The sequence below is a fragment of the Balaenoptera physalus genome (genome assembly GCF_965194825.1).
Source record: "Balaenoptera physalus genome assembly, chromosome: 7".
Lineage (NCBI taxonomy): Eukaryota > Metazoa > Chordata > Mammalia > Artiodactyla > Balaenopteridae > Balaenoptera > Balaenoptera physalus.
Window position 1 is genome coordinate 2,347,100 of NC_138886.1, and position 21,305 is coordinate 2,368,404.

A 21,305-nucleotide genomic window follows, 5' to 3' on the forward strand; every position below is an offset into this window, starting at 1 on the left:
GGATGGGGCCAGGGCTGCTCCCTGGTCTTCCCAGCAGGGGAAGGAGGAAGGAGGCTGGAGCTGCCACCCGGGGCCAGCGTGACCTTAGCAGTGCCAGGGGTACCCCAGCTTGGGCACCAAGCTGGGCAGGCAGGTCTTCCAAGCACGGGCCGGGGTGCAGGAGGCTGTCCCTCTGCCAGGGGGCAGCAGGTGGCCCTGGAGGGCACTGGCTCCGGTCAGAGACCAGGTTCAGGTCCTGCTTCCTTCGCTCACTCCCACCCCAACCTCGCCTCGGTCCCCTCGTCCGCTCCATGAGGACAGCGATGCCACCTCACGGGGCCCTTGTGGGGGGGGCATCCGCCAGAAAGCACAAGCCAAGCGCCGTGGCATAAACAACTACAGCGGCGATCACTGTACCCCGCCGTCTCCCCAGTCACGTGTGGCCTCTTGAGCTTAAGTTAATTAAGGTAAAAAATTCTGTCTCACTGCCACATTTCAAGGCCTTGATGGCCACATACAGCTTAGTGGCTACTGTACTGGATCCACCAATTATGGAATGTTTCCAGAAAGTTCTATTGGTTAGCAGGTCATACAGCATCTCCCATGGCGCCACGCCGAATGCTTTCCACATAACAACTCAGAAAGTTTAGCCCTTATCAGCGGTGCTGGTAACATTATTATTCATACAAGAAACTTTGGGTTATTTTTGAAAGAGCGAGGACAATTTGGGGGAGAAAGTTAAGAAGTTACCAGGAGGAGGAGAGCTTGTCTTCCTGCCCTGGCAGCCGTCACTTGCCACCCTCCTTGAGCAGCTTCTAATGAGGCTGGAAGAGGCTGGCCTGTCCCCCAGGGGCCACACCTTGATCTGTCTGTCTGGTACCCCCTCCCTCCCCTGCCCACTCACCCCCACCACCAAACCAAAAATAGCTCACTCCCTGTTCAAGGTCGCAGTGGCAATGAGCTGAGGCTTCCGAGGATGGCCTTGAGCTCAGAAGGCCAGGACGCCCACCCCCACTCAGCCCAGAGGTGCGGAGGTCGGGCTCACCTGGGGAGAGGAACCCCACGCACTGGACCCATTGACCACCTGGACACGGCTCATCACTCCCTGCTCAGAATCCCTGCTTCACCTGGCCCCTGAGGCTCCTCACACCTGCCGGCCTCCTACCCCCTGGCCCAGAATCGGAGACCCCGTTAAAGCCCTTCTTCTGCTCAGTTCCCTCTCCTGGAGGAGCAGCCTCTGCACCTGCAGGCTCTTGCCTCCATTGCCCTCTGAGCACGTCTCCTATGGCCCTGGCCTCACTGCTTTTCCTCCTGCCACAGGGCCTTTGCACCTGCTGCCTCCTCTGCCTGAAACACTGTCCCTTCAGAGAGCTCCAAGCCTTGACCCCTCATTTCCCGCAGTGTCCCCTCCAAGGGCCCCCTGATAAATATTGGTTTTCATGAGAAGCCTGAAGTCCAACACTTGATGGTTAAGGTACACAACCAGCCGTGATTCAGAGAGCACGTACCATGTGTCTGCCGTGTGCCTCTGTGCGAGATGGTGCACACGCAGAGCCAGCTGCAACTCTGCCCAGGAGGGGAGGTTCGCCAGTCCAGGACCCAGCTGGGGTGCTGCAGGCTCGGTCAGCTCCAAAGAACCAGGGGAAATGGGCCCTGTGGCGGGGTCTGAGTGCACTGGCTGGGGATCCTGGCATGACCCTGGGCTGACAGGGATGTCGCATGGACACGGCCGTGCTTCATCTAAGCGTCAGCTTTGGGATAACCTGGCTGGAGGTGCCCCGTCCTCTCTTCTTCACCAATAAGAATAAAAATACTTCTAACCACCTCAAAGGCTATGATCAGGATTGGAGGGGATGTTGGCACATCCCAGGCACCTGATTGGTCGATGTTAACACGCTGTGCTTCCCCTCTTATGCCAATCCCCCAGTCCCCTCTCCGAAGCCCAGCCAGAGGGATCTTTCCAACGTGCACAGCTGCTCAGGTGCCCCTTTGCCTAAGACCGTCCTGTGGCTCCACGCACAAGCTAGAATCCGAGGGCTTTCCAGGAGCTGATTCCTCACGGGTGGGAACACAGCTCAGTAAACGCTCATAGAATGAATTAAGGAGTAAATGATCATCTGTAGACCTAGTCATTGGAGGTGTTTAGGGAGGAACAGGCAACCTCTAGGTGTAGAGCATTATTCTGAGCCCAGGTAGCACGTGGAACCCCAGTCTGGCCCTGCCCACTTAGAGATGGCGTACATGATTCTTAGTCTGTATCAGCTGTCCAGAGACGCCCTCGCTGGCCCTTCCGTGACCACTGAATCCTCACATACTGATTCACAGTAAGGTTCAGTCTGAGTCTTTTATTAGGGGCTCTTCTGTATTCTAGTGCTTCGAAAAGCATCTTTCTCGTGTGGTCTCTCTGAAGTCGCTGGCACGTTGAGCTTACTGACCACAGTGTCCCATTCTGAAGCAGTAAGTGGTTCTGCCCCGGGCCCCAGATAGAGGGACGAGGGCCCGGGTCCCAGGTGTACCCAGGTGCACCCAGGTGCGTGGCTCCCCGTCCCCTCCTCACCTGGCTGGGCCCTGGACGCTGACCAGGCCCAGGTCCTCGGAGCTGTCGATGAGCTGGCACCGGAACTTCCCGTCCTGCAGCACCGTGGTGATGTGGGACCAGTTGTGCTGGGCCACAGCCCCGCCCACGGCCAGGTAGTAGCCGTCCCCTGGAGGAGGAGCATGGGACTCAGCGCAGGACTGCGGAACGGAGGAGACGGGGCAGAGGGGGCGGCCCGAGGCCTCCGTGGAGAAAACAAATGCTCTTTCCTTGAAAGTGAACGACCAAGGCCCAAGCGATGGGGACACTCCCGAGGGACCCTGGGTTCTCATCACCCGCAGGACGAAATGTGGGGAGGAGGGGGCTGGGTGCGGGACCCCCTGAGGGCTGCACGTGCCAAGGGAGCATTTTCTGGGAGAGTCTGAGGCTTTCTCCCACTTCTCAAGGGGTCTGTGATCCAAGAAAGCGTAAGAGCTCCCAACGCCACCACGCCGTGGGGAGATTGTGCGTCCCACCTCAGCCACCAGTGCTGGGTGAGCTTGGACAAGTGTCTTTCCTTCTCTGAGCCTCAACGACCTCACCAGCTCCCGTTTCTCTTCATATTCCCATGGCCCCCCCAGTCTCTAGGATCCCTGCCATGGCCATATGGGGGCTGGTGCTGAGCCGGGGCTTTACAGGCAATACACCGTTGATCCTTCCCAGGAGACTGACACTTGTCACCACCCTCGGGTTTCAGAAGAGGAGACTGAGGTTCAGAGAGGTCACACGGTGTGAGAAGATTGGCCTCTGTCCAGCTCTGAGTCCAGGGCCTGTGGAGCATTCACTGGGCCACACTGCCACCCAGGTACTGCTGAGTGGAGGGGAGCCCACCTTGGCCCAGCGTCCTGGGAGAGCCACTGCCCCGGGGGTCTGTGACCTCAGACAGCTGTGTGGCCCTGGACCCCTCATGCAGCCTGCCTGAGCCTCCAAAATGTCATCTGCAATTTGGGGTGAATGCACCTCATCTGCAGGGACGCTGTGAGATTCAGCCACTGTGTGTGCCCTGGGCGGGCAGGCTCTCACTGACTACTCCCCCCGTGACCTGGTGGAGGTGGCAGGCCTGGAAGCGGCTTCGTTCCTCTCCATTTTCTGTGCGCCTTTCTCCCCATCCGGTTCCCTCCCTTCCTTCCTTCCTTCCAGCAGGACTCCCCCATCTCAGAGTGATGGTACCCAGTCAATCCCTGACTTCCAGCCTCAGTTTCTGCATCTGTACAATGGGAATGAGGCCAGAACCCCCCCCTCACAAAGCTGCTGGGGGGATTGAAGGAGCTATGGCGGCACCAGGAGCCCAGCTTGGGGCTCAGGAACCAGGAACCGGGATGGTTACTCACTGGGACACTCACCTCCCTCCCCAGGGGTCCGGTCCCGCCCAAGGGCTGCTCCTCTCAGCTTTCAGCACCATTCATTCCGGGCCCCGCCGGGGGCAGGCCTGGCACCAGCCCCCAGCCCACTCTGCGCAGAGCTGGCGTTTCCCGTGGGAGGGGGGCAGCAGCTCTCGGGGAGGCTCCGGAGTCTGGAGAATCCTGCCTAGACGCCCTTCCGCACACTGGCCCCCACTCCCCGAGGCTTCCACAGCAGTGGAACTGCATGTCATTGTGATCATAGGTGCGGCCACCTACTATAATTGAAAAAGAGACACGCCCCACTTTGCTTCTCCAGCATGGGAGCGTGAAGTTTGTAGCAGAGCCCGGACGGGGACAGGGGATGGGGTGGGGGGGCCCTGGGGCCTCTGCTCCCTCCCCAGAAGCACTCGCTGGCTGGGCTCTGATGGAAGGTCCTGGAGCTGGGACCGGCCAGGCCACCCCACCTGGAAGCTTGAAGCTGGGAACCCTTCGCCCCCTCCAAGCCGGGGTTCCGCCAGCAGCAGCCAGGGGAAGAGCAGAAGAGCCCCTGGCTTTGCCATCAGCCCCCCAAGTGGAGACCCCAGCCAGAGCCCCGGTCGTCCTCCCGCCCCATCCAGGTGACCTCTGGAACATCCCTGACCTCGTCACCCCACGTTCTGTGTGCCCGTCTGCGCCCTCAGTCCTGCCTGTCTATCCAGACCCAACTCAAAGGCCAAACAAACGAGCTGACCCCCCAAAGGATCTCCTGCTACCTGGGCTGGGGGCTCCTGGGACGCTGGACTGAGAACACCTCTGTGGATCGATCTCCAGCAGCATCCTCCACCCCGGCGCCCGCAACACGCTCCGTGGCCCCCGCGTGGTCCCGCCCATCTACAGCCATCCCGAGGCCCCTCCCAGGGGGACACGAGCGTTAACTGAAGCCACCTGGTTCCAGACAGACGGCAGCTGCTGGGCCTGGCCTCCTCTGGGCAGCTGTCTCTCATGAAAAACATCCCGAAGTGCCAGGTCCTGAGGCCAGCGGTCAGCCCAGGTCCAGGTCCAGCCCACAAGGCGGGCATGGCAGGGGGGGCGGTCAGAGGGCAGGCTCCAGGGCTCTGGCTCGGGCCGGGAGCTGCGGACTTTATTTTGTACTTTCCAGAATTGTCCAAATGTTTCCTACAGGTATGTATTCCTTTTGTGATATAAAATACTGTTCAAAATCACATTTAAGATGGACAGCTGCTTTATACACAGCCTTGATCACGTGTGAAACGCACATCCTCCTGTCTTAATGGTGATCTGACCTAACAGGTATAAACACGCGTACTGAATGGACATGCATGTTCATAGCAGGAAGAGTACCGCTTTTTTAAGGCTGAAAATACAAGGTCCATATGTCGGTTTTCTGTGCTTAGCGGTGAAGCCGGGACCTTTAGCACGCTCCACAGACCACTGTGACTTCCTTGTCATCCGCGCATGCCCTGGCAGGTCACGAACCCACCAAGTGCAAAGCTCCCCACCAGGCGGCCGTTTAACTCGAGGCAGACGCCCCCAGAGTCCAGGAGAAACATCTCTGGGGTCCATTAGCACCTCCCCTTCCCCTCGTCTCAGAGCCCACTCTTCCCGCCCCGGCAGACGAGCGCTCCTCCAGGGCCAGGAATCCACCAGAATCATCGGGAAGGGCGCAAGAAGCTGCCCCATTGGGCCGTGGCTCAGCTTACAGAGCCCTGGTGACAACTCCCCCTTGTGATGGGGACTAGTTTCCAGGTGAGGAAACAAGCTCAGGGAGGCGGCTCCCCAGCCCTCCTGGCACCTCCAGACTCTCGCTCAACTCCCTGCAGCAGCTCAGGGAGCTGGGTCATTTGTCTCCACTTCACAGATGGGGAAACTGAGGCTCAGAGAGGTGGGCCCCGAGCCAGGCAGTGGCAGAGCCAGGATTTCAGGGACCTGCACACTCACTGGGGTCCCTCTGTTCTGTCTCCCCAGCTAGACTCGCTGTCTAAGGATGGCAGCTGTGGCTGGGCCGGGCCTCCCCTCTCCTGGGGGGTGAAGGCCAAACAAAGTTTCCAGCGGCCCTTGTCAAAATGCCCCTCTCCGCCCAGCTCCTCACAGGCAACTCACGCGTTCTTCCCTCCACACCCTTCTAGCAGGTGGCTCCTATCCATCCTTCGAGGCTCAGGCCAGACATCACCTCCCCGAGGAAACCTTCCTCATCCTGGCTCACCTGCTTCCCGTGGCTTCCCATAATCCTCGCTCTTCCCACCCCCTCACAATCCCACCCAGCGTTCTATCGGGCTTTTCCTGCACCTCCCTCTCCCAGTGCCCAGGCCGGACCTCGCCCCCCTCTCCCGTGACTGAGCCCCACGCAACTAAATGGCCAGCAGCACTGAGCCAGGCCCGGAGCTGGGGTCGCCAGGTTTCCTGAATGGGCTGACAGTGACCCTTCCCCCGACGGTACAGTGCAGCCGCACGGAGAGCAGCACAGTTGAATCCTTTCTCCCCTGCAAATCCAGTGTCCCAGAGGTGGCAAGGGGGCCCCTTCTTGGAGAAAGGGGATGCTTCCCACGCTCTGTGAAGCTTAGCCAGAGCTATTCTTCCCTGACAGAGACAGGCTGCAGCACTAGAGATTCGACTGCTCCCATGCGAACCAAGGGGTGGGTTGGGGAGTTGAACTGATGGGGGCAGATCTGGCTCAGCACAGTCAGACCTGTGCAAACAAGGAATATGGGTAATGAGCTCCCCGTCACAAGAGGCATGCAAGCAGAAGCAGAGGGCCTGCAGAGGGCAGTGTGGGTGTCAGCTTGGGCACAGAGCTGGATATCTTCTAAGGACCTGCCCCAGTCTGAGACTGGGAGTTACATGGGAACCGAGAAAGCCAATTCAGCATAGATGCCGGTGTCAGAAAGGAGCTAACTTCTCCACGAGGGAGGCATGGCCTTATCCTCGGCTCACTCTGTTCCAGGCAGGTGAGCTGAGCACGCGCGCGCTGTGGCCACTCCGAAACCCCGCGGGACGGGCAGGTTCAAAGGCATGATCACTGAGCGCTGGAAGCCCAGCATCACTGCCTGAACAAAGGCTGCGCTCAGCCTGAAGCGAGACCTCTGATCTCCCAGGCCCTGACCGCGGCGGGCACACACGTGGTTCCAGAGCAGCCTCGGCCGCCCTTCCCAGTCCATCCTGCGTGGGCGGCCACCTCACCCAGCGGGGCTGCGTTCAGGGCACTGCTGGATCCTCGAGGCATCTCTTACCTTCAAAGGCAGGGGCCAGCGGGGAGGTCTGGGGGCTGGGAGCAAGGCGGCTGACGGTCAGGTCGCTCTCGGTGCCCCCGCGGTGGTTGAGCATGCAGGTGTACACCGTGGAGCCTGCGGAAAGGACGAAGACCCCGGAATGTGGGAGCCACTTAGCAGGGCGGCCCCTCAGCTCAGGGTAACCCTTGGCCGGACGCCCTAGGGGGGCAACCTTGAAAGGCCCCTCGTCTCAGTGATGCCACCACGACTGAATGACCCAGAGAGGGATGGGCAGGTCACCCAGCACTGCCATCCCCAGAGGAGGAAGGATCCGGAGGGAGGCTTCTTTCTTCTAGAAATGCCTCGAAGGTGACTCCTCCCAGTCCATCCCTCCCACCCACCCCAGCCCCACGCTGGGACGCCTTTAAGGGCAGGATTTATATCTCATTCATTGGGCGTTCTGAGCACCATGCCTGGCATAGCAGAAGCTCCTGGAATGTCTGATGAATAAATGAATATGCAAAAGGAAGTTGATGGATGGATGGATGAGAGAATGCGGAGGTGGGGAGAGGGTGGGGGGAAAGGATGGAGGGAAGGAGGGGATGGGTGGGTGGGTGGAAGGGTGTTGGCACAATGAATGGGACGGGGCGGGGGAATTAAGGGGAGGTGAGTAGCAGGTACATGTGAGGGGGTGGGCAGGTGGGTTGGCTGGATAAATGGTGTAATGGGTTGAACTGTGTCCCCCAGAATGGTATGTTGAAGTCCTAACCCTCAGTCCCTGTGAATGGACTTTATTTAGAAATAGGGTCTTTGCAGATGGGATCATGCTAGGATGATCAGAGGTCATCAGAGTGGGCCCTAATCCAACATGACTGGTGTCCTTAAAAGAAGAAGAAAACGCAGGGAGAAGGCCTTGTGACTCAGAGGCAGAGATTGGAGCAACGTGGTTGAAAGCCATTGATTGGTGGCCACGGCCAGAAGCCAGGAGGGGCAAGGAGGGATTCTACGTTCTTGGGATCACGGCCCTGATTTTGAACTTCCAGCCCCAGACTAGTAAGACAACACATTTAGGTTGTTTAAAGCCACTCAGTTTGTGGTACTTTGTTACAGTAGCTCTAGGGAACTAATACCGATGGGGCTGGGTGAGTTTGGGGTTGGGTGGATGGGTGGGCAAGATGGTAGAGGGATGCGTGATAAAAAAGGAGAGGAATATCCCAAATATTGCATGGGACATACTTACACTAAGAAATTATTCATTCTTTATTTAGAATTCAAATGTAACTGAACACCCTGTGTTTTTGTTTAATTCTAGAAACCCTATTTGGGGAGAGCATTCCTGGGGGGAAGTGGACAGGTTCCCCAGACCCAGGAGACTGTTCTGAGGACTTGCTGCCTGGAATCCTGTCTGGAACAAAGTAAAAGCGGGGGGGGGGGGTTGGGGGGAGGATGGAGGAGGAGACAGAGGGTAGAGGCAGGGAGGAAGGTGGAGGGGGCCTAGGGCCTGGGGCTCGGCGAGGAGGGCAGAGGGGTCTGGACACGGGGACCCAGGGCCAGGCCCGGGGCGGAGCCACAAGCCAGATGAGCCCAGAGAGGACAGGGTCAGCTGGCTGTCTCGTCTCAGTGCCCGGGGCTGCACTGAAGTGGGAAAGCGTGGCCCACCTGGGCTCCGTACCTGGGGGCCGGCTGACATCCGCCGAGAAGAGCCAGTCGGCAGCCTTCCTCGCGTCCAGGCCCACCAGGTAGAACTTCCCGAAGTAGGACATGTCAAACACAGCAGCGGCCCCTCTGCAGGCCAGACACTCCTTCTTGATCTGAAAAGTTCCAGAGGTGGGGTGCTGTGTGGGCTCTGGGAGCTGCCTCTTCCCCAGGACCCTGGGGCATTGGGCCCTTGGCTGCCCTCCTGCTCCGAGAGCCCCTCCTGCCTTCTTCCCCTCCAGCTAGGAACACACGGTGACCATCCTTTTCAAGCACAGGGGACACTCTCCAGGGTAGACCAGAAGCCATAAAACAAGACAATAAATTCAAACGGGTTAAAATCATACAAAACATGTTCTTTGACCACAGTGGAATCAAATTAGAAATCAGTAGCGGAAGAAAAATTGGGAAATTCACAAATAAGTGAAATTAGACAACATAGTCCTAAATAACCAACGGATCAAAGAAAAAGGGAATTAGAAAACACTTGGAGATGAATGAACATGAAAACACAACATATGCAGACTGATGGTATGAAGCTAGTGCTGTGCTCATGGAAGTTTTACACCTGCAGATGCTCTCCAGTCAGTAACCTAACTCTCCACTTTGAGAAACTAGAAAAGGAGAGCAAATTAAACCCAAAGCAGGCAGAAGGCAAGGCAGGCAGAAGGAAAGAAATAATAAAGATTAGAAAGGAAATAAATGAAATCTTGAAAAATAGAGAAAATCAGCAAAATTGAAAATTGTTTCTTTGAAAAGATCAACAAAATTGGCAAATCACTAACTAGACTGACCAAGAAAAAACAGAGAAGACTCGAAGTACTGAAATCAGGAATGAAAGAGGGGTATCACTAACCAATTTATAGAAAAGGATTATACGGAATACTATGAGCAGCTGTCCACCAACAAATTAGACATGAAATGGAAATTCCTAGAAAGACACAAATTACTGAAGCCGACAGAAGGGGAAATAGTCTGAATCGATCTATAATAAAAAAGAGACTTAATTAGTCATTTAAAACTCCCCACAAAGAAAAGCCCAGGTCCAGATGGCTTCACTAGTGTATTTTACCAAGCATTCAAAAAAGAATTAATACCAATTCTTCACAAACTCTTCCCATGAGGCCGGCATTACCCCTGATGCCAAAACCAAAGACCTCATAAGAAAACTACAGACCAATATCCTTCATGAATACAGATACAAAAACCTCAACAAAATACTAGCAAGCTAAATCCAACAACATATAAAAAGGATTACACACCACGATCAAGTGGGATTATCCCAGGAATGGGAGGCTGGTTTACCATCCCAAAATCAATTGATGTAATGTACCATATTAACGGGATAAAGAACAAAAACCAAATGATCATCTCAATAGATGCAGAAAGAGTATTTGACAAAATCCAACACTTGTTCATGATAAAAACTCCAAGTAAACTAGGACGAAAAGGGAAATTCCTCAACCTGATAAAGGGCATGAACAAAATCCCACAGCTGCCATACTTAACGGTGAGAGACTAAATGTCCCACGCTAAGATCAGGAACAAGATGGGGCTATCCACTCTGCTACTTCTACTCAACATTGTACTGGAGGTCCAGGCCAGAGCAATTAGGCAAGAAAAAATAAAAGGCATCCAGACTGGAAAAGGAGAAGTAAAACTATCTCTATTTGCAGATGACGTGATCTTACATACAGAAAATCCTAAGGAACCCACTGAAAAGCTATTACAACTAATAAAATAGTTCAAGAAGGTTGCAGGATATAGGGTCAATATACAACAAACAAAAAATTTTTGTATTTCTATACGCTAGCCATGAACAATCGATGAAATTAAGAAAATAATTCCATTTACATCATCAAAAAGAATTTTTAAATGCTTACACATAAATTTAACAAAAGAAGCACAAACTTGTACTCTAAAAACTAGAAAATATCTTTGAAAGAAATTAAAGACCTAAATCAATGGAAAGACCTCTCATGTTTACGAAATGAAGACTCACCATTGCTAAGATGACTGTACCCGCCAAATCAATCTACCAATTAGACAGAGTCTACCGAAATCTCAGCTGGTTTCTTGGCGGAAGTTGACAAACTGTTTCTAAAATTCATACAGAAATGCAAGGCACCCAGAATATTCAAAACAATCTTGAAAAAGAACAAAGCTAGAGGATTCTCACTTCCTGATTTCAAAACTTACTACAAAGCTAATGTACTCAAGACAGCGTGGTATAGCATAAGGATAGAAATATAGATCAATGGAATAGAATTGAGAGTCCAGAAATAAACCCTGACGTTTATGGTCAGTTGATTTTTCACAAGGATGCCAAGGCAATTCTATGGGGAAAAGAATAATCTTCAACAAATGGTGCTGGAACACCTGAATAGACACCTGCAAAAGCACGAAGTTGGACCCCTTCCTCACGTCACATACAAAGCTTCATCAGAATGAACCACAGACCTAAGTACAAGACCTAAAACTATACCATTCTGAGAAGAAAACAGAAGAGTAACTCATTGTGACCTGGGTTAGGAAACGCCTTCTTAAATATGACACTAAAAACACAAGGGACAAAAGAAAAAATACATAAGCTGTACTTCATCAAAATTAAGAACTTTTGTGCTGCCAACGATATCATTAAAAAAGTGAAAAGACAACCCACAGAAGGGGAGAAAATGTTTACAAATCATAAATCTGATAAGGGACTTGTATCCAGAATGTACGGAGAATTCTTATAACTCAATAAAAAGGCAAATAACTCATTTTTAAAATGAGCAAAAGATCTGGATAGACATTTCTCCAAAGAAGATAAACAAATGGCTAAATAAGCACATGAAAAGATGTTCAGCGCCATTAGTCATTAGGGAAATGCAACTCAGATCTTCGAGATACCACTTCACACCCACCCGGACGGCTAGAGTCAAAAAGAGAACTACACGTGCTCACGAGGATGGAGAAATAAGAACCTCGTCCGCCGCGGGTGGAGGTGTGAAATGGTGCAGCCACTTTGGAAAAGCCTTTGCAGATCTTCAAAACATGAAACGTGGAGCTACCACATGGCCCAGCAATCCCACTCCTAGATATTTACCCGTGAGAAATGAAAACATCTGTCTAAAAACTTGCACACACATTTTCAGAGCAGCATTATTCATAACAGCCCAAAAGTCTAACAACGCAAATGTCCATCAACAGATGAATGGATAAATAAAAAGGAGTGTATGCATGTAATGGAATATTGTTCAGAATAAGAAGTAATGAGGTACTGATGACTTCCTAAAACATGGAGGGTCCTCGAAAACATTATGCTAAGTGAAAGAAGCCAGTCACAAAAGACCACCACTGTACGAGTCCATTACGTGAAATGTCCAGATGAGGTAAAGCTACACAGACAGAAAGTAGATTAGTGGCTGCCGGAAGGTGGGGATGCGGTGAGAAAATGGGCTAATGGGTATAGGGTTTCCTTGGTGGGGAGATAAAAGGGTTCTAAAATTAGATTGCAGTGATGGTTGCAGAACCCTCTGAATATACTAAAAGCATTGTACACTTTAAGTGGTTGGGTGGTATGGTATGTGAATATATCTCAATAAAGCTGTTTTTTTTAAAACAAAAGAACCAAAAAAAAAAACAAGTCAACATCTCTCATTATTTCCCTCCATACAGTGTGCAAACGCTTGGCTCCACTCTCAAGGTTTTCTGCTATCCATCTGTTTTTTCTGCTTGGCCTTCCCTTGCAATGTCACTCCATCTTTGCCCTAAACCCCTCACCCCATCGCTGAGCAGATGTGCCAATCCCATTGCCCTTACTGGAAAAAGAAAAAAATTATAACAGCAAAGCTGCCACTTAGGGAGCATTTACGGTGTGTGAGGAGCCCACGCCATCTCCTCCCGCCCCGTGGTACAGACACCACCGCCCGGGAGCAACTATGATTAGCAGCCTCATAGCCAGGTGCCCTCTGAGGCCCAGGGGCAGTACGTGGTCCACTCAAGTTTACACAGGTGGAAATGATGAGCTATTCATCACCTGGGTCTGTCTCGTAGTGCCCCGACCCCGAGAAGCCACTGTGCGCATCTTTCCCCGCTCTGCGTTCAGTGATGCCGCGTGGGTGGGTGGGAGGGAGCCGATGGTGAGGGTATTTATACAGGGGAAACTGGCCAGCGCCGGGGATCAGGCATCCCCCCGGGACAGCTGGTTGTTACACGGCACCCCATGGGGTCTGCGCAGCTCCTGAGCCCCAGAGGCTGCTCCTCTCCCCTCTCCAGACACCACTACTCTTTATGGAGCTCGCTTCACCCATCAGCCATGTGGTACCTTCGCTTACGCTGCTGGAGCTGCAGATCAAACCCCGAAACAGCTTCCTGGGCTGACTCTCGTCTAGCCAGGCTGGGGACGTTGCCAAGGCTGAGAACAAGTGCATGTTTCATGCTTTGGGACTGTCGAGGTGCCTTTGCGCGGGTGGGATGCAGCCACGAAGCCAAGCTGGCATCCCCTCCCAGCGCCCACGTCCTCAAGGGCCTGAACATCCCGCGGGCCTTGGAAGCCGCGGTGCGGAGGTGCCAGACGGATCCCCGTTTGCTCCCCCGAGAGGCAGCCCCCAGGGACTCCTGGGCTTTCAGACGCACATGCCTCCCTTTCCATTTCAGAAGCCCCCTCCTCCAATGCCTTTACTAGAGCAAACTTTGGAGGAAAGCGTGCTTCCTTCCCTCGTGCCTCCTTCCCTTCAGGACCGGGTGCAGAACATGCGGGCCTGTTCAAAACGTATGAAGAGTTTCCAGGCAGCAACAGCAGAGCTTTGCTTCTAAGCAGGGGTCCCGCGCCCAGGAAGCTTCCCAGGCCACCCATCCCTGGGGACCCCCAGGCTGAGGCTTTGGCCCACCCTGACACAGATACTGAAGGGACTTCGCTGCCTCCGCAGTCGGCCACGCGCACAGGGACACGTTCTGCTCGGTACCAAAGCAGCTGGGCGGCCACGCGCACAGGGACACGTTCTGCTCGGTACCAAAGCAGCTGGGCGGCTCAGAGGGGAAGCTGGCGTAGTCTTTTCTGCAGAAGCTGCCTGTGAGAACTTCCCTGTGTGATGCAGACTCAGAGGCACTCACCTCAACCCCAACAGAAATAGGGAGCCGGGCACGGGAGGAAGGGGCCAGGAGCCGCCAGGAGGCACCTGAGTGGCCTCACCTGCCCACTTCTGGAGCAAGAAGGGCGGCGAGCAGGCCCCGGACCACGGGCCCTCCCCCAGCTCGGGTCTCCTCTGCTCGTCCCCTGGGGGGCCCGTCTTGGACCTACTTGTGCTGCATCTGCTCTGCCCTGGACCCGGGAAGGAGGGGCTCGCCACCCACAAAGTCACACCCAGGCCTCGGAGCAGCTCCAAGAGGCTCAGAGAGGTGAAGCCCTGGCCCGAGGCCACACAGCCAGACCCAGGCCTGGCTCCAGCCCCGCCCCTTGAGCAGGTCTCACCGCTGGCAAAGTCTTGGTACAGACGGAGGGAGGGGAGGGCAGAGGAGAACATCACCGATTCCTCCACGAAACTGAGGCAGCCGAAAACGGGGGTGGGGATAGCAGGGAGCCGGCAGAGGGGGCCAGCCGCGGGGACGCCCGCCTTTCTGTCCCATCAGGGATGGGGCGTCCTACCACGTCGTGGTGGGGCGGGAAGTCGAAGGTGTACTCGTGGCCCAGCAGCCTGCCGTAGACGTAGTCCTCGTGCGCCCGCTGTCTGTAGGCCCCGTAGTAGTCGTAAGGGAGCACCTGGGGCAGAACAGGGGTCGTCACCGGTCCCGCCCCCTCCTCCCCCCTCCACACACAGCGTGGCCCGGTGCCCGCGGCCTGGCCAGCCCTGAGCCGGGTCCTGCGGAAACAGAGGTCCACAGGACAGAGCTGGTCCTGCCCTCTCCGAGCCCCGCTCTCGAGGGGCAACGCACTGTGGACGAGGCCGGGGTGGAGGCGGGGCTCGGGCATGCCCTCCACGTTGCACAGGTGACACCATAATCTCCACGGCGGTGGGGAGCGCTGGGGCCCCGGAGGGTGGAGAAGGAATGGGGTGTGCTCGGGTAGGGAGGGATGGCGAGAGACGGGGCTGAACGGGAAACAGAGGCGGGTTGACCGGGACCTCGGGGGCCACGCCAGGGCTTCCGACTCAACGCCAAGGCACTGGGATAAGGCCCAGGGATCAGCTTGCGGAGGGAGAGGGAGGGGGAGTCGGGGGTGGGGTGGCCGCAGCGGTGGCTCCAGATGCTGTTGCCATGGTGATCCGGGACCAGGTCCTGCTCGGGGCCAAGCCCTGCGCAAAGGGCCTCGCGCTTCCGGGAAGGGAGATCCTCTCTACGGATGAGGAAACCGAGGTGCCGAGAGACTGAAACTTGCCTCAGGTCACAGGAGAGTCCTGACCGCCCGGCGTGAGCCCAGGTGGTGGGCCTCACAGGCTGGCCCTTCAGCCGCCACTTGCCTTGGCTTCTCCTGCACTCGGTCAGCTGCTCTCAGAGAGGCCCAGAACCCAACACCCCACGCCTGGTCCTGTTCCTGCTAATGGAGGCCCTCCTCCTTCTCCCCCTCCTCCTCCCCCACCCCTCCTAACTCTGCTGTCACTCCTCGAAAGGTGTGAACAGCCCGCCAATTCTCGCCTACCAGCACGGCCAGCCCTGCCCAGTCTCTTGTCACTGGTGAGAGCTGAGTGTGAGATTCTGACTGAGTCAGGCCTCTTTGCTCCCCCAGGCACACCCCCTACCCCACCCCACTCCAGCTCAACCTCTGGTGTCCAGGGTGGGGCCTTTACAGGAATCTCTGTAGGAAGTCATCTCCCTGGCCCGCCAGGTGGCTCCCCCTGGCCCCTGAGTCCCCTGCAGGAACATCCCAGCCCGCCGTAGCCTGGCCAGGGGTCAGGGATTTGGGGACGTCTCGTCACCCAGTGCCCTGGACTCCCAGGATGGCTCCCGGGGAGGGATTGCACAGCCTGCCCATCTCGGGACCAGGGGTATGTTCCCGATTCCTGCTCTGGTCTCATCGTCTTGCCCACGGATTCCGGGGGAGAGGGGCTTCCAGGGCAGACCAGGCTGGCTGCAGTGGGCTCTGCAGAGACCTGCTCAAGGAGGGGTCTACCTAGGCCCCTCCTCTCTGCTGACCCCAGAGAAGCAGAGGCAGAAGCCATCAGGAGCTCTGGCCTCCATCCACCTCACCTAACATGCCCTGGAACTTGCCTTGGGACATAGTTGCTATGGAGATGGGAGATGGGTCGCGCAGGAAGGGGACTGGTGAAACATAGCAACGGGAAAGGGGTTTTAATTTGTACAAATCTGGATCAAATACTATCCCCCCCGGTTGTATGAAAGCATCCCCTCAGCATCACATCACCTAACACACAGAATGCATAATTTTGTGCTAAATCCTCCCACTAACATTAACAGTTGCAGTTGCCAAAAATATATGAACAAAGTTACGAGAAGATACTCTAATTCCTCCCGTAAACTTGGGGAGCCTTGGCCGCAGCCTCTTTTCTGTGGAACGCCAGCTCTCCTGGCTCCTGGCGCATTTGGGCCGTGGAAGGCCGGGCACCATGGGAGGCGAGTGATCTCTGTGGGGACAACCCACGATCTCAGGCGGACCGGCCGGGGCTCGGCTTCTCCGAAGGCCAGGTGACTCACCCGCCCCACGGCACTAATGACAGGGAGACACACGGCCACCTCAGGTGGGGAAGACATGGGGGGGACAGTGGGCAGGGGTCGAGCACAGGCCGGGCCGGGGACATGGCCGCTGGGTGCCAGGGGGCCTACTCACCGGAGCCGTGCCGTCGGGGCTGAACCATCCCGGCCGCTCCCAGCCGTGCCGCTCCTGGAACACACAGCCTCGTGCGAGGAGTTCCTGGTTGTGGAGGGAGAAGAGGCCCACTCAGGCCTGGCCGGACGCGCAGAGCAGGGCAGGGAGGGGAGAATCCGCCACCCGGTACCGCAGGGGGAGCGGGCAAAGAGATCCTGGCACTCGGAACCAGGACCCAAGCCCAGGCTCTGACTCCAACTCTGCGGCCCTCCCAGCACCCACACTGCCCGCCCCAAGAATCCCCCGTCTGTAGAATTACCTTCTCTTATGGACCGAATTGCACCCCCAAGTTCCTATGCTGAAGCCCTAACCCCCAGTGTGACTGTATTTGGAGATGGGGCCTGTGAGGAAGGAATTAGGGTGAAATGAGGTCCTAAGGGTGGGGCCCGAAGCCTTATTAGGTGAGGAGGAACCGCCAGGGCTGTCCCTCTGCCAGGAGCAGACACAGCGGGAAGGCGGCCGTCCCGAAGCCAGGAACAAAGAGGGCCCTCTCCAGGAACCGGTCAGCGGGCACCTTGATCCTGACCGCCCAGCCTCCAGAACTGTGAGAGATGAATTTGAGCCCCCCAGCCTGTGGTGTCTGTTATGGCAGCCCGAGCAGTCTGGGACACCCAGTGACCCAGCGATGCCACAGCTAAGTGTACACCCAGGAGAAATGACACCAGGGACGCAAACAAGCCTATGCACACGTGCGTTCACAACCACCCAGAGGCGGGGACAGCCCAGATGCCCATCAACTGACGAATGGATGCCCAGTGTGGTCCATCCATACGATGGGATGTTATTCAGCCTTAAAAAGGAAGAACATTCTGACACCTGTTACATCACAGATGAACCTCAGAAACAAGCTAAGGAAAAGAAGCCCAGGAACCAAGGGCCACATAGTGTACGACTCCATTTATGTGAAATGACCAGAACAGGCAAATCCACAGAGACAGAAGGTATAGATCAGTAGTTTTTCTAGGCTGGGGGAAGGGGGACATGGGGAGTTATTGCTTAATGGGTACGAGGTTGCCTCTTGCAGTGACAAAAACGTTCTGGAACTGGATAGTGGTGATGGCTGCACAGCTCCGTGAACGTACTTAATCCCCCTGAGTTGTATATTTTAGAATGGTTAAAATGGCAAGTTGTATGTTATGTGTACTTTACCACAATAAAAAATTATAGCAGACACAATAAAGTAATATGGTGGCAGATTTCTTTGAAAATAAATTTAGCCTGGGGGGATGAAAAGAATCTCCGCTCTCAGCTTTGGAAGGGCCCTGTGCCTGGGGCCAACCCCGTCCAGCGCCCAGGAGGAGTGGGCTTCGGAAGCTGAGTCTGGCCAGGCATTGAAGTGCCAGGACCGATGGGCGCCAGAGGCCAAGACGGCCTGTGTCTCTCCCTCCCCGTGGGCCACCGACCTCGAGGGGGAGGGCACTCCAGGTCACATGCTAACTGGTGACCCCCGGATGCGTCCTCCCTGGACGTCCAAGGGGGTGGCAACCAAGGACACAAAACCCACTCCCCTCCAGTGAGCGTGGAGACACCTCCACCAGGGACGCATCACCCTTCCTGGGAGGGAAAGTGGAGAGCAGGCCTCCTCTATTTAACAAAACACACGTCAGCTGTCAACGGCTGGGAAGTGTCACCGGGAGGGTGCTGACGAGGAAGTGGAGGTGTGGGTGAATGCAGATTCCTCCCTGGGGGCAGGGCTGCTGCACCCGCCAAGCCCCCGCCGGGCAGAACTGTGCACATGTGAGCAACGTGTCTGAGCCCATCTTCCACCCGAGAGTCATCGAGCCAGCCCTGCGCTCCGTGGGAGGCTGCTGAGCCCGGGGACGGTGCGGGCCCGGGGACAGGCTGGGGGAAGCCGAGCCCACGTGGGGCCCAAGATTCCCAGCTGGCCCTCTAGGCCAGGCTGGAGGACAGGGCAGCCCGGGAGCCAAGGATGTCTCTGTCCTGGGGAGGTGCCGTGGACGCCAGCTCCCTCTGGGGTCCAGGCGCTGGAGTCCCAGATGAAGGAGTCTCCTTCTTCTGCTTAAATGCTACCTGCTCGCTGCGCCTGCCCACCTGCCTCCCGCCCCAGCCGTCCAGTCAACAAACATTCCCTGAGCACATACCCAGAGTCAGGCTCTGCGCTCAGAGTGCCTGGGGCCCAGCCCCCATTGCCAGGGTCCTCGTAGACAGGTAAGCGAAGCATGCAGCCCAAGATGGGGGCAAGGAAGGGGGGATGGAGATGGACTGGGGGTTGGGGGGCGGGTAATGGGAGCACAGGGAAGGCACCTGGGTTGTCAGGGGCCTGGGAGAGTGCCCAGGGGCAGGCCCCAGGAAAGGGCACCTGACGGTGGGTTTCATCATACAAGTAGAAGCTTGCCAGGGAGGAAAGACATCCCAAGCAGGCCCCACCAGCAGGATCACATCTTCTTAGCACGCCGCTGCCTGGCCCTGCCCTCCAGATGGGCGACGGCACACACCTGCCGGTGCACCTGGCCCTCACGACCCCCCACTGTGCTCCAAGCAGTGCCCGGCAGCGAAGGAGCCAACACCTGCCTTGCAGCTGGTGGGCGGGGGGGGGGTTGCATGCACTCTGTCACCCCACACCCAGGGCTCCCCGAGAGCGCCGGCAGCCGGCACAGAGCAGGTACCGCGGGGGGCGTGGCACCTCGTGCAGGGGGTCTGTCCTCATGTTGCGTCCAGCCAGGGGCTCGTCGTGGGGGAAGACGACCGAGTAATTCTTGGAGTAGGACTCGTGGCTGCGCTCTCGAATCCAGCGGCTGTGGTCCGTGAGCGAGTGATGGAAGCGCCTGTCGTGGATGGAGTGGCCCGTCACTGCCTTGGGGACCCTCGTCCCCTCCACGGGAGTCCTCCCTGTGGCTCAGGCATCAGGGGGGCTCCTGGCTCTCCGTTCTCCCACCGAGGGGCCTCGGGCAGCCCCCAAATCTTGGGGAGCTCAGCCTCCTCGCCTGCAACCCCCTACAGCTGTCGGGCGCAGGGAGTGGACACCGCAGGCTCAGGGCCTCAGGCTGGGGACGTGCTTGGGGGTGAACCATCGCCCCCGACCTCGGCCCCGGGCTGAACAGGCCCCGATGATCTCGTGAAAGCTAACGTGAGGGATCTTCAGGGTTTAGGGTCAGCAGATGTGATGGAGCGCCCCTTTCTCCTCGGTGCCCCTCAGCGGAGGCAAGGGGTGAAGGTGACGGCCTCTCATGTCAGACCCCCAAGAGGCACAGAGGAGCGGGAGAAATCCCAGCTGTGTCTGGGGGCCCCACTCCCAGGGATGGTGTCGTCATGATCCCTGCAGGTTTGTCCCCTGGCAGCTGGGGGGACACCAGGTGCAGCCCCTCCACCCCCTGGTGGTGTCCGACTCCGCCCGCGGGTCCCACGCGATTTCCTGCTGAGCTAAGAGGGCCCTCCCCCAGCCTTCGCGAAGGGAGAACAGCCAGGGCCACCCAACAGCCCTTCCGTCTGGTCCCCAGGCTGGGCACAGCTGCTGGGCTGCGTTGCACGCTGCGCCCGGCAGCCCCTCCCGGGAACAGCCCACCTCTCAGGCGCCCAGCTCACTGCGGCCCCTGCCTGCCCCCTCCTTCACTCCCCACCTGTTGGCATCTCGCGTGTCCTCTGGGGCCCACCCACCTCCCCCCAGCTGTGTCCCCATCAGTGCTACTGCCCTCAGGGGCCTGGCCTGAGCCTCGTCAGGGCTGGTCAGCGCGGTGCTCTGATCTGGGCAGGGGCTGGTGCTGCAGATATGGGAATTATCATGACAGACATTATTCGTAGTGATTGCTGTCGTGTAAGGAGCGCTTTTCCAGGGCAGGCCCAGGGCTGAGGGCCACCTGCAAGAACCCCTCGTGCAGTCCTCAGAGCGGCCTCAGGTGTGGGGCTCCTGGTTTGACTCATTCCACGCGACAGGAACCTGCTGCACTGAGCCAGGGGCTTCCAGAAAGAAGGGGGGCCGTGGAGCACCGTCAGGGGCCTGGGGAGGGGGTCCCAGCGGCGGCACGTGGGGCTGGCGCGGGGCCGAGCCGGGGCGGGAGGAGGCCAGGAGACTCACCCCCCTTGGCACCAGGAGCCCAGTGGCTCCTGGGCTGGGACGTGGTCCCCCTCCCAGCCTCGCTGAGAGTGGGGCTCCTGGGGGGCTCTCAAGGGGGGGAGGTGGAGCCTCAGTTGTCCTCTCAGACCCCCTGGGTGGCAGGGACCAGGGAGGGGGATGGGCCTGAGGCAGGGCTGGGTGATCCCTGCACAGACACATCCCACCCCTCTAGACAGGCCCCCACCAGCCCCTCTGCTCACCCTGGACACACCTGTGGGTGTCAGGGGCGGGGGCACTCAGCTCAGCCCAAGCACGACAGGGGTCAGCAGCGGAAAGACCACTCCCCGTGGCCCACAAGGACCCGGCTGCCGTTTTCCACCTGCACGCAAGCGGGCAGAGGGGCCTGCAGCCGGGGTCCGGCGTCCAGCCGCCCTCCTGACGTAACAAAGAGCGACTTCTCCTTCCCTGGTTGCCAGGACCCCAAGAACTTTCTTTAAAAACAACGGCCCGGGGGCTTCCCTGGTGGCGCAGTGGTTGAGAATCTGCCTGCTAATGCAGGCAACACGGGTTCGAGCCCTGGTCTGGGAAGATCCCACATGCCGCGGAGCGGCTGGGCCCATGAGCCACAACTACTGAGCCTGCGCGTCTGGAGCCTGTGCTCCGCAACAAGAGAGCCCGCGATGGTAGGAGG

The 21,305-nt window shown here is 57.2% G+C and overlaps 1 protein-coding gene across 1 annotated transcript in view; it reads right to left on the reverse strand.

Moving 5' to 3' along the window:
• The window catches only part of SARDH (sarcosine dehydrogenase), a 63,289-nt gene that overhangs the window by 21,198 nt on the left and 20,786 nt on the right, over positions 1-21,305 (reverse strand). Inside the window, exons 11-16 of the mRNA XM_082470346.1 lie at positions 19,247-19,388; positions 16,564-16,647; positions 14,428-14,541; positions 8,776-8,914; positions 7,125-7,238; positions 2,537-2,684 (exon numbers count right to left, since the gene is read on the reverse strand). Of these exons, the coding sequence (XP_082326472.1) occupies positions 2,537-2,684; positions 7,125-7,238; positions 8,776-8,914; positions 14,428-14,541; positions 16,564-16,647; positions 19,247-19,388 (741 nt within the window). The remainder of the gene's footprint in view (positions 1-2,536; positions 2,685-7,124; positions 7,239-8,775; positions 8,915-14,427; positions 14,542-16,563; positions 16,648-19,246; positions 19,389-21,305) is intronic.